General features: G+C 42.3%; 1 protein-coding gene across 2 annotated transcripts in view; it reads left to right on the top strand.

Annotated features, from left to right (window-relative positions):
- Window positions 1-10,943, top strand: part of DUSP22 (dual specificity phosphatase 22) — a 44,044-nt gene extending 33,101 nt beyond the window's left edge. For both annotated transcript variants that reach the window (XM_082326098.1, XM_082326099.1), the window contains 3 exons: window positions 2,526-2,600; window positions 4,134-4,305; window positions 7,177-10,943. In XM_082326098.1, the coding sequence (XP_082182224.1) occupies window positions 2,526-2,600; window positions 4,134-4,305; window positions 7,177-7,362 (433 nt within the window). In that variant the 3' untranslated portion in view covers window positions 7,363-10,943. The remainder of the gene's footprint in view (window positions 1-2,525; window positions 2,601-4,133; window positions 4,306-7,176) is intronic.
- Window positions 10,944-13,396: the final 2,453 nt, after the last annotated feature.

Raw genomic sequence — 13,396 nt, 5'->3', positions numbered from 1 at the left:
CCCAGCTTTAAGCTGGGAGATGTAAAAGCCAGATATGTAATAAATTGTCTTGAAGTAACTGTTCAGTCCCACAAATAGGCTGCAAATCAACACACTTGTCAAGTGTTTTCCTGTTACAGATGATAATCAACTGTTTTGTGATTAATGTAAGACTTGCCATTCTTTGTGTCTGGCACTTGCCACACAGCTAACTGGTCCTCAGTCTTAGTTTTCAGGTAAACATGGTTTGTACCATAACTTTGAAAATGAGTTTAGGCAACTGTGTGTGCTGGAGCCAGCAGAGACCCTCCTACCATGGGGTTGCGGAGGAGTACTTTTCTCCTTTTCTCTGACTCAAGGCGAGGTGGGGCCATGGTTCTACAGAGCAGCACTAATTCTAAGCTTGGCTATTTCTCTTCTTGTTTTCATGAATGCCTGTAAACAGTGACACTTGACAGTGTTTCAGCAGACCGAGTGTCAGCGATAAGGAAGGGCGAATAAAACTGAGTGAATGGAGTTCACTGCTAGCTATATTTAGTACCTTGCAAAGGTGTTATGCTCATTCACAGATATTTTTCTAACCAAAGCATTGAAGTGTTTAACCAAAACTTGTGCTAGACCATTGAAGTGAATTCAGTGGTGCTGGGAGCTGCGCTGTTGGCCAGATTTTCGTAGAGAGGAAGAGAAAAGATGGGTGTATGAGAAGACTGGGGTGTTGTCAATCCAGCCCTAACCAAATTTCATCTGACTGAATCCGTTCCATCTTGGATAAGTGCTCCTTCATTGTACAATAGCAACGCCTCTTGCGCACACAGCCCAACATCTCATTTGGCCTCTGAGTTCATTTATGTGAAGCTGCTTGTGCCCCCCAGGCAGACCTGAGCGCCATGATTTCTTAGAACTCAGCCAGTGAAAATGTTTTGGAGTGGCAGTCTGAGTAGAAATGCATTTGTAAGGCTTTGTCCCTCTTCTTCGCTTATCCCACATACTTGATCTGTTTCTCAAGAAACATAAAAACCTGAGTTGACGTGCCGTCTTAAATCTTGGGATTGCATCGTGCCTTGAGATTTTCCAAATAAGTCACTCAAATCTTCTCCAGCTGTGTTCTCCCTGTTGTATACAGTGATGCAAGAACTGCCTTGGAGAGGGAGTCCTGGGCTTTGGGATCCCTCTTGTTGGATATTTTAGCTTAGATGTCATTGCCTTTGCAAGTTCCACAGGCACTGTCGCTCTCTTGCATCGCTGTTCTCCTCCTCCAGGTCTTGCATGTTTATAGTATCAGCAGCTGCACTGTTGGGCAGGAAGGGAAGCTTCCTTTTATGTGGGTATTCCTGATTTTTGTGTGGCTGCTGGTGCTGGGCTGAGGTTTTTTCTTATACCCTTGTGGTATAATATTCACCCTGAGAGGGGAAACATCTTGAATACAGGACGTTGTGTTTCATGGGTGTTGAGCACAGTGTGCTTTCTTGTTCGTCCTTGCCAATAAGCCTGGTACTGACTGCCCCTTAAGAAGCTCTTTCCTCTGTGTTGCACACATTGCTACTGCTTGCGAGCTTAAATTGCAAGAGCACTCAAAGGCTGCAGTGAACTCCAGCTCTGTTGAACTAAGAGGTTCTGCTTGCACCTGCCATAAATTGCAGGCAGCCCCAAAGGCTTTGCAGTCTGAAAAGCAGAGGCAGGGTGAGCAACTTGGGACTGGGATGCAAAGAGGCGATGCTGCAGATTTACTGAGATGACGACAGCTGCCCAGTTACTTTCCTTCAGACTTGCCCCATTTAAAATGAAGAGGCATGTGTAAAGGATAATGAGAGTACAAACCTTAAGGTTTGTAAACTGAGTCTTTATCTTCTCCCCATCTTCTCCTCCACTGCTTTAAAAAAGGTAGGCTGTAGGCAGGGGTTGGCTGACACCCTGAATAAGGGCAGGCAGAAGGGGTACTGCAGTCTGAGGGGAGGAGACTGGAAGGAGCTGAAGAAGCCAGGGCTTGAATTGAGAATTTTTTTATAGCAGGGACAAAAGGGAGAGATTTTATGTTGCAAAGAAGAAAGTTGTAACATTTAGATGTGTCCTAGTACATGGTTTGAAGGAGGAGGTGAAGTCAAAGTTAAGCATAAGTTTGGGTAGCAGGTAGTGGATGCCTCTGTGAGAGACAATATACCTTGAGAACTGTTCACGTAGTCGTGCTGAGTTTCATCTGACGTCTGAATGTACGCAAGGCCATACGAGGTCAAGTTCCTAGTTTAAAGAAGAATAAAACACAAACTGAAATACACACTTCACAGTCATCAGAATAAAGTGTTTGTTAATGCTTATCGCACTGTAGTGCCCAAGATACCAGTTTCTTCTTCAGGTAGAGTGGAGAATAACTATGCTGGTGAGTTTTGTGTTTCATTGGCAAACACTAACTTTTACTTTGTAAGACCTGTATTCAGTTCTAAATTCTAGAAACTGCATTAAGTGAGCTTTCGGATACATTTCTCTCTTTCTAAGTAGTGATTTTACTAAATAGAGCACTTTCTTTACTCCCCTTCTGCTTCTCTTTTCAGGGCAAGGCATTTCAGAGAGAGCATCAAATTTATCCATGAGTGCCGGCTTACAGGCGAAGGCTGCCTAGTTCATTGGTATGTATACCACTTGCTAAAAAAAGTTCTTAAGGGTTTCTCTACCTTGATTTGGATGTCCATCATTTTAATGACAAGTTAATGTTCATCTCCATTTTATAGCAAAATCCTCTTGGACTGAAATGCCCCCTTTATTTGAAGAGCCCCAGAAGATTTGCAAATGCTATTAAAGCGTCATGCTAGGACTTTTGAGTCACTGGGGTGGGCAGCTGCCTGGAGATAAAAGGAGCCCAAGAAACTCTTCTTGACCTTCTCTTCTTATCAAACCTTTTTGTAGGATTGATTTGACTAGAGATGCATTGACTAGAGATGTATTATTTATTTCCTGTTATTTTAATCACTGTATTTCTAAATGTGATTTCCATAATCCTAATAATTTGATTAGTTTCTATAACAGCTCTTTTGGTGACTTCAGAGTTGTTAAAAAAAATTTCCTCTGAACAGAAATTGATATTTTTTCTCTTTTTTTTCTTTAAACTGCTGAAGCATTCAAATGTTGCATTTGTTAACAGCAAGTCTGATTGGAGAGATGCTCCTGGGACTGTAGAGAATAGAAAAGGAAATCCCACCGTGGGTTTTTTCTTGCTCTCTGCTATTGGTTGTAGTCTTTGTGCTGTGTGTCCAAGTGACATATCTTAAGTCTATATCTGGAATCAGAGTCATCTCATGATTTGAACGCTGGACTCGTACACAGGCCCTGAGCATAAATCCTCAGTTTACCACTGACTCATGATAGGGCTCTGCACGAGTCATTTGGTCAGTCTCCAGGTATGTAAAACAGGGATAACTGGTCTGAATTCTGATAGAGTTTTAAAAAACACGTATTTAAATTTGTGAAGCATTTCAAAAGCATAAAATGTTCTCCAAATGCCAAGTGAAAGAGTCTGGTACAAATGTAACTCAAACACGTTCTTTATACTCACAGTAGTGATAGTTAGGAGTTTTTTGTCCAGTGCTGTAAAACCAGTAATAATGAATGATTCTTACTTTATCCCAGCGTTTCATGTGGGGAAACAGGAGTCCTGAGAATTGAAGTTGCACAGTGCATGGATAGCAGAAAGAGAAGAGGAGCTCAAGCAACCAGACATACGTACTTTTAACAGTTTAGTTAAAGTTAATTTCAGCCCCATGAAATGGAACCCTTTATTTATGGTGGAGAGGGAGTGGTCTTATTTCACTGCTCTGATCTGTATAAGCAGATGAAAGTGGGTGACTTATTTCTAGCGTATTAAAAACCAATTCTAACTTAGACATGTTCACTGTCCCCTGCTTTTCTGAAGACTTAATACTTATTTCTTCCTTTCCAGTCTCATATGAATTACCACTCAGAACCCACTTTCTTCATCTTGTCATAGATTTGTTCTGATACATTTGAAAAAGCAGCACCAAAACCCTTTAACTCAAATATTACAATATTTCTTCCTTCTGGCAAGCAACGCAGCAGTCTGCTGTGATGTTGGGAAGTGATGCTTTCGACTGTGATAGCTGAAGTACAGCACTACTTCAGTTTATTGCACCTCCTTTTTCATGCAGCCTTGCAGGTGTCTCCAGGAGTGTAACATTGGTGGTTGCCTACATCATGACCATCACAGACTTTGGTTGGGAAGATGCACTGTCTGTTGTCCGCGCAGCGAGATCCTGTGCCAATCCTAACATGGGCTTCCAGAGGCAGCTACAGGACTTTGAAAAACATGATGTTGATCAGGTAAATGAACTACAAACAAATGAGCTGTGAAACACAACCCCAAGTCAGATCATGGGCTACTTCTCATTATTTTGTGGCCTGGGTGGTTTATCTGACTCCCTGTTCTTGCTTTGAGAGAGTGGCTTCCTGGCCAAGCCTGCTCCACTGGGGAGGTGCGGACGGAACTGAAGGTATCAGGGAATGCTGGATGGGGGAAGAGATGAAGCACAACATCTAAACACCTCTTGCCCAGCTGTGCTCTCAATCCAGTGATGGCTTCATGTGTTCTAAGACACAGTACAAGACTGACACCTTTAGAGGGGTAAACACTAAAGAGTGAGTTGCTCAGAATGCAGCAGAAAGACCAACCTATAAGTACCAGTTGCATAAAAATAGTGGATTTCCCCTCAACGCATTCATTTGGAATAGTAAGCAGGAAAGAAATCATAATCAGAAATCTTTGCTATCCAGGAGTTAAACTAGGTTCTCATTATGACTTGCGTGTCGTGTTCCCCCCCTTCTGTGGCTGAGACTTAATACATTTTCTGATGTGTAGAACAGTCTCAAATCTGACCCTTTTTTCTTCTTTGCCTTTGAAGGCTTTGTAGGACTAGGAGAACTGAGGGAACACTAAGACTGCAAAGTGGTATTCATAAAATAAAAATTAGTTTCTTACCCCTAAAAAGAACCGTCCCACGCAAAAGACCTGCTCTCCGTGGGTGATCGGTGACTTCCACTTATGTTAACAACCTACTCTGGCCGTCCCCTCCGTTTTCCATTGCTCAGCATGTTGCTGTTCTATGGGCTTTTGTGTTAAAAATCAACAACAACAACAGAGGCAAACCAAAATCGGAAAGCAAAATACATGAGGCAAAGGATGTTGGTTTTTTTTTTTTATTCCATCCCCGTCATTCTGCTGCAGAAAGCTCAGAGTTTAGAAATTACCATTTGTTTTGCATGATGCAGTTTGCAACTGTAAATATTTGCGTTTTTTTAATATTTAACTGAATGTTTCCTGGATCGTTTGGAACTGGTGTAAATGGTAGAGTAACTGATTTTTAAGAGACAAAAGTCAGGGGGGGACTTTCCAGACTTGTCTCCTTCCTCCCTTACAGTCATTTCTACTCTAATTGGTCTGGGCTAACAGCAATGACAATTAAGGCTATATGCAAATAGCCTGATAAAGACAGTAACGTCTCTCTTTTTTCATCCACCATGGACGGCACATTCTGCCTTTTTTTCGCTGAGGGGGAGGCAGTAGGTTGCAAAAAGAAATATCCACCTGTAGTCACTGGCTGGGCTGTAGTTTCCTACTGTCTCTTAACAGCAACCACATCCTTAGCAGGTGTCTGTTTACACACCTGATTTCAGTGGAGTAATGCCATCTGCCAAGGGCGTGAACTTTTTTCTGATTTCAGCAGCATGGGTGTTTTGCTGTGCCACTATAGGGTGGTATCCTGTGGGGTTTCTGGAATGGAGTCCTTTAGATCTTGGTCTTACAGGAAGGGGTTTAGTCACTAAGGTCATAACGTGGTTTGCACCAATTCCAAACTTCCCACCAGGACACACATGGTAGCCTGAGGCTTCAGATTTGACTCAGGACTTTACGATCTTTTAGGAATGGGAAGGAGTAATTACGCTGAGGTATGTCTCCCAATGTCCTAGTAAATGGTCTTATGGATAAAGTCATCCATGAGCCCCAAACAGGACAAAGCTATTAAAGTTAAGACTTGAAAAGTGATCACAGGAATATTATCCCCACTGGGACAGAACAGTGGGGGTCTGTGTCTGCTTGCTGTTTCTGCAGAGAAGAGCAACAAGATTGTCAGGAATGACTAAATGGACTCAAATTCTTCAACTGGCGAAGAAATGACAGAGAAGGATGTGATAAAGGTCTATAAAGTTGAGTGGAATAGAGAAAGTGAACAGGTGTGATTTCCACTCTTCCCTGTAATGTGAGAGGGAGCTATCAATTGGCAGGTCCCAAGCAAGGAAAAGGAGGGGGTTTTATACAATATGTGCTTCAGGAGCTTGTTGGCATCCAGGTATCTTGTGGTAAAAATTTGTGGATTCAGAAAGTGATCTCATGGCAGAAAAATGCATTTGTTGCTGTCAGACACAAAGATACTGACTCAGCCCCCTAAATTACCTGAGCTGAAAATTGCTGGAAGCTGAGGAAATGAGCAGGGAAAAGGTCCCACCATTATTGCCCTGCCGTTGCCTGATTCTTTCTTCGGCATTTATATCTGGCTGCTCTCATACCAGGATGCAGAGCTGGATTGACCTTCAGCTGGACCTGGTACATCTGTTACCATGTACCATATTCAGTCACTCCTGTCAGTAACATATAGGGTCTGTAGCTTTTGAAGCTCCTCGTCTTTTTGTTCCTAGAAGATACCTTTCCCGATATCTACAGTACATTTTTCACTACTGGTGTTTGTGGGCTCAGGATGAAAATCCCATATGAGTGGTTCACTTTCTGATCTTCAACCTTCTTGTGGCCTGTTGTGACTTGGGCAAATTGGCTGACCATATTAGCTTCCATGCTTATTTATCTTATTGTATATGCAACAGGAGGAGGGTGCTTTCAAGTCCAGGTCGTCCTTGCCCGGTGGGTGTTCCTTACTCCATATTACTTCAGTCAGCCCAGCTGTTATGCAAGTGTGTCATTTTAGGGCATGTAAGGGATCTCAGTGATTTCAAATGTGTGTTCCTGTGCCTGTGTACTCTGTGCTGCTATTGAAGGACATACAATATTTGGAGCGCTTTTCTTTAAATGACTTGTGTTCTTAAAGGCTCTTGAAATTCTGTAGGACAGGAGGGTGTATTACTTCTGCATCAGTCTCATGTTATTGTTTCATCATATTGTATATGTATGTTCAATTTCTGCAGTTCAGGCAGTGGCTGAAGGAAGAATATGGGGAAAACTCTTCTCAGGATCTGCAAGAAGCCAAAAATCTTCTGAGCAAATATAAAGAACAGGCAGAGTTGCAGCAGAATACTGGAGGAAGACAGTGGAATAACAACTTCTCATCTGTGCCATCTCTCTCATACAGCAACTACACAACAGAGACCTAATCGTAGGAGGTTGATTTTTTTTTTTCTTTCTACTTTTGCAAAACATCTTGCCATAATTTCCATCCCATCTTCAAGACTCTCAGCTGTAATCATGCAAACAGTTGATCCGTAGAAAGCTTCTTGATGAAAATACTGCATTATGTGTGTGTGTATGAGTGTGTTTGACACAGTTTTATAATTTGGGCAGCATCAAGTTCTCTGTGTGCCCAGAGACATGATCCAGTTACTGTGGCTGAGCCAGTTTGTCAGCCAGCCACAGCTGCTATCCCCTTATGCCCACATGGCCTGGCATTTGCTGTGAGGTTAGCTCAACTCCTTTTGTTGTAGGCTAGCAGAGGGCTCTGAGAGATGAAGTCTGGTGATTCAAGCTGTGGCAGTTTGACATCTCTGCACTATCAATGTGGCAAAGATGTTATTGCACCTGAAGAACTCAAGTCTGTGTCTCTCCTGCTCCTGTTCACAGTCCATTGGCAAGTAATACCGTGGAGGCGGGCTTGAACTTGAATGCTAGGCTGCAGACTGGAGCAGGTGAGATACGGGTGCATGTACCTTTCTACCAACAGTAGCATCTAGGAGAGAAGTGGGAGAGACAGCTCTGAGTAATAACATCTTCAACTGCCACAGTTGTACTTGCTTCAGTGCACGTGAGACAGAGCTGTCGGCAGAACTGCTGCAGACTAAGAGCACTGAGACTGTTACCACAGCTCAGCTGATGTGCAGTGATTTAAGCCGTGGTCCCTTGATCGTGCATCTGGTCTCCCAACATAAGCTTCTCTGGAGAGTAGTTTGTCAGGTCTCCAGTGCTGCTGAACTTCATTCCCCGTGGAACATGTGCCTCTTCAGCACACGCCCCTGCGCACGTGAGAACGTGTCTCCAAAGAGTGGGCTCGGCGTGAGTGCGAGCACCTGTTTCTTTGCTTGTGCTGTGGTTTGCTCTTTGACTTCAGCTACCTCAAAAATGCTGTTCTTGTCATTGTGGTTGTAAGTGCAACCTTGAAAATTGCCTTGTGTAATCTTAATCTGACACGGAGTGAAGCAAGTGGGAGCATGTGAGTGTGAGAGTGTGCGTGTGCATGTGTATTTCACAAACGTCTGTATTTGAGAAGTTTATTGTTTTCTTTTAAAATTGCCCATATTTCTCACTGGTTTAAAAATTGAGTTGTTTGAATTCAGCTTTCTGCCATTTTAAAACCACTATATGTTTTGCTGTGATCAGATTTGTAGGAATGCATTTGTAAAATATATTTTAAACTAGGTTAAAACTAAGGGCCATACTCGGCTCTTGGTAACATTGGGTGTTTCTGGAATGGAGCCATTGCCTGTCTCAAGTGTATTCTAAAAGCATAACTTCAAATATGTCAGCAGGGATGCTGGGCAGTGTATTGATTTCTGATGGTGTAATGGGGGGTGGCACTGATGCCAAGATCATGATTTCTTGTCTTTGACTCAGAGGATGGAAGGCCTATTTTTCTTGAAGATTCCAGAAAATAAAAAATACCTCCCAAACAGCCAGGACAGAAAAACAAAACCAAACCCCTCATTTGTTTGAATGTGGTGTATATCATGCTAAAAGCTGAGCACTGAGAAGGAAGCAGTCAGCATACTAAACAGACTGTTGTCTCTCTCAATTTCTTTGGTACTCCGACCTCCCGTCCCTTCACAAGATTCCTCTTCATGTGATCTCCTGCTTGCTTTGGGTGGCAGTGAATTCTTTGGATGGGAGCAAGGCTTTTGGGATCAAGTAAGCTCTGGCTGTTAAATATCTGTTGTTAAGTATCTTCAAAAAATATATGTTATGGCTTGTGAAATAAGGATCTTGCACATCGGTAATTGCCAAAAAGGGAAAAAGGGAATGGGGTGGAACTGGCCTGACTGTTTCATATGAGTCCAAGCCTGCATCAGCGTTCTCATTGCACTAAGTGTTTTAAGTGTACGGAACACAGCGAGAGCAGGATAATCATGTCTGTGTTGCAGTAAGGGATGCTGTTGGATTTGGGAAAGCTGCTGGAATAGACTTTGTTTTCAAGCTTGTAGCTAAATGAACCGCTACCGATTTGGTACATCCAGCAACTGCTCTGTGTTTGCCTGGTAAGAGAAGTATTTACCTCTTCTTGAAGATGTTGATCTGCAAACGACTGGCTGTTTGGGAATTCCAGCACAGCAGTGCCCATGTTGGCAGTCCCCTCTGTGCTCTGCAGGCAGATGTGGTAATTGGAAAACGCTTTCCTCGGTAACAGGGTCTGACGCGTGTTCGGGATGCTGGTCCATTTGTTCAACCCTCTACTCATAATAGGATATGTAGTGCAACTGCAGCCCGTCCCCACAGGGCAGCTTTGTCAGAAGCATTCTGCCCATGCTCTTGCAGGTACCCAGTCAGTCCATCCTGTAGCTGACTGCCAACACTATGTATCCTGTAACACTCTTGGCACTCTCGTCCTTTCGGTAGTAACCTTGTGAGTGCTGGTAAGTTGGCAATTCTTTTTTCTGTTCTGACAAATACAAGGCAGAACAGGAGATATCTGTTAATGTTTGTGTGTCCAAGATTATTCTGTACTGGATTTTTTTAATAGTTTGGTTATCCCCAAAGAGTCAGTCCCACAAATAAGATTTTTTTCTTTTTTTTTTTTAGAACTGAGTTTGGCTTTAGGGCCATATAGCCACATCAATGTGCATTATGCTGCAGCTCAAAAGCAGATACAGGGTAAAGCAGGCAGATGGAGGGAGCGCCATATTGTCAGCAAGTGGGAGTGCTTCTCTCTCTTTAAAAGACAGAAGAGGTATTTTCTGTAGTTTCTTGCTTCTGCATCTTGTTTAGTGGTCTGTATGTACTGCATACTGCATTTAACAGTGACAGTAAAAGAGCAACAATAGTCTAAGAAAGCTTGAATCTGGTTTGTCCACGTAGAGAGCAGAATGATAGTTTACTCCTTTACCACAAGGTGCAGAAGAGAGTAGCTACAGTTCTCACCTTTGGCCTTTTAGGAAGGGAGAGGAGCTAACATAGACTGAGAATGTGACATGATTTGTCTTCCAACCAGCCTTTCAGTTCAGTGGCAGTTTGTAGGACTTCCCAGCTATCTGGAACATGACTAGACCCCAGTCCACCTCTCAGTAGTTTGCCTTTATAGTGTAGATTATGCATTCAGTTATTTTGTTTCTGTACTTCAAAACACTGTCCTCATTTTGATGTTCACTGGAAAATGTATAAAGTTTATAACACCTTATTGGATATCCAGATTTGAAATGTATAATCAATTTTTTTGGGCTAAACTTGATATCCATGTGTGATTATAAGCAAATGTTTAGTGTTATACAATGTAGGTAATGGGTAAATGCATTAGTATTTATTACCCTGATTTTTTAACCTGGAAAGTGTTCCTTCCTTACACTTTGTGGTTGAGTGGGAAGATGGCAGATCATATCTCTGTTTTTTAAAAAGGACAGTAATAACATTGGCTGCTATAATGGCCACTGCCTATAAAGAAGTCAGTGAAAAATTATAGTAATTACTTCAGCTAGTTTAAAAACTCTAAAACTGGTAAGCTTCTTGATTCTCTGTCTTCCTCTTCCTGGGCATCTTAGCGAAGCCTTGATTGCTTTTTCCAAATGTTTGTATTTAATACGTTCTACAATTTTTTTATAAATAAAAGTGAATGTTAACACCTGATCTGCTTGTGTATTTCTTGAAATAAATAATAGTCTCTGGAAAGCTTCTACTCACTGTTTGTATCCCTGCAGGTACAGTAAGAGTACAAGACAAACTCTTTTTGGTATTTAGATTACTTTTTTCTCCTGCAAACAGACTTCTTGAGACTTCCCCTCTCTTCACCAAGTTCTTCCAGGTGAGTTCAAGAATCTGCAGCACAAGCATCTCTTGATAGTAGTCCACAAGAGGATGTTGCATGTTGCTCTCTTGCTTATCGTTGCTGGCCCATCATTGCAGCAGGGTATGTGGCGAATCCAAATTTTCTATTATTTTGAAATACCTTCTTTTCCACAGGACAGTGGTTTAGGGCATAGTTAGCTGTAAAACTTAGCTGGTTTACAGACTGCCAAGACTCAAGGCTCTCGGTAGTGGTTTGTCAAAGGAAGCTGATGTAAGTGGCAGATGATGATTCTCAGGGAAAAAAAAAATTAAAAACTTACAGTGTAAACGGGAGGGGAAAAGCCCCATTTAAATTCCCACAGATAACACACTGAATTTCTGGTTTGACACTACCTCTGCTAAGAGGATAATTCTGGCATTTGACCAACCAAAAAAAAAAGAAAAAAACCCCAAAACCAAAAACCCCACCAACCTGAAAGTCTAATCAGTCATGCCTAAGTAGCCAGATCTCATGGCCACTTCAGTCGTTGCTGAAGGCTGAACTATGTTCTTGCAGTGGGACTCCCTCATCATGAAGGCAAAGTTAGATGCTCAGGCACAATGGGGTTTGGGTCTTTTCTTTTTGCCCTCTCCCCCCTCTTCCAGCACTTGTTAGTTTATAGACTGCTGGGAATATGTGGATGTTTCCTAAGGGATCTCAGGGATTCAACTAATCAATAATATCCTCCACTAGAATAAAGTTAATGTGTCTGTAGATAGCTTTGAATGTTCTAGATGCACCTTGTTCATAATATATTTCGGTTCATCTTCAGTGTAAGTGGGACGGCTGTGATTTTATTAATGTGGGTTTCAGTCCTCTTCTATCTTTCTATGAAAAGACTTTACATTCAATGCAGCCTGCTATGTGAAGCTTGAATTAGTAGTGTAATTACCTCCTTTCTCCTATCTGTTATCCATAGCAATGTCTTAGATATATGTGCTATAGCACTGATGAGACAGAAAACATGTTTAAAATATAATCCCTTGTGAATTAGGAATACCTCTTAAGTTTTAGAGGAGGCTTCCCCCTACCCCCAAAGGAACACAGCAGTTTCCAATGAAAAAGGCACTGCTGCTCTGTCTTCCTTTTGACCACTTAGCACCTCTCAAGGGCAGTTTTTATCCAAATCACATGTAAAAATTGTCCTGCAACCGTGCTGCCATACGACTGTTCCCAACTGTATATCTTGTTTCATTCAATGTTATATGTAACCATCACGAGTTCTAGAAAATGGCAGTTCTGATTTGGTTCATGTAGTCCTGTCCCACCGTGCCGTAAACTGAGGGAACTAGAGGGCAAACCCACGTGTCCTTAGCTGCGCTCATAACCCGATAAGGAGTTTGGGCTTTGATGGCAAACTGAGAGTCCCTCCACCTCCTCAAGAAGGTTGTACTGGCAGAGGGAAAATGATGATGGTCTCTAGAAAATATTAGACAGCATGAGGAAGATGATCTTGCAAGATGATCTTGTACAGTGTCTCTGAAGAAACCCCCAGAGACCCAAAGCATGGGACAGAAACAGCTATTTTCACACTTTGTACTCAGCAGAGCTTTAAATGTGGCTCTCGTTTTCCATGTGCCGCAGCTCCTGTGTGTTTAACTATTTCATTGCTACATTTAGCTGCTGTCCACTATTACTCTTTTGCCCTTACCCAGGGAAGAAGTTCTTTTTCATACATGTTTGAATGTGTGCTTTGCTCTGGTGAATTATGCAAACTGCAGTCTACCAAAAGTGAGTAGCTTGTGAGTAGCAGGATGACTTCTGTAGTTTCCATGTAGTTTCTAGTGTAATTATCAGGAGTAGGCATCTAATGAAGTGTGAGCAGGAGGTGCCTTTTTGCCATTCGACTACTGCATAGCTCAGTCCTTGTAGGAGCCTCAGTTCTGCTTGTGTGAGCCGAACACATCTGCAGTAAACTGGGAGTAAAATTCATTTGCAAGCACTCTCAAAAAATGGGATTTTCAGCCAGACCTGCACCCAGTTTCCATTTTAGTTGAGGCAGTTATGAATGTGCAGGTTTGTACCCTTCGTTGTTCATTGAACTATGACTAGAGAGATCAGAACCAAGACATCCAAGATACTTGAAGTGCAAAGTGTTTTTAAGTTGTTCGCTCGCTTGGTCATCTATTCACACAGGCATTAGCAAAGCACAGCTTTAGATCTGGGCA

This window comes from Platalea leucorodia (assembly GCF_965183815.1).
Source record: "Platalea leucorodia genome assembly, chromosome: 1".
NCBI classification, from domain to species: domain Eukaryota; kingdom Metazoa; phylum Chordata; class Aves; order Pelecaniformes; family Threskiornithidae; genus Platalea; species Platalea leucorodia.
This window is presented reverse-complemented; position numbering and strand designations above follow the sequence as displayed.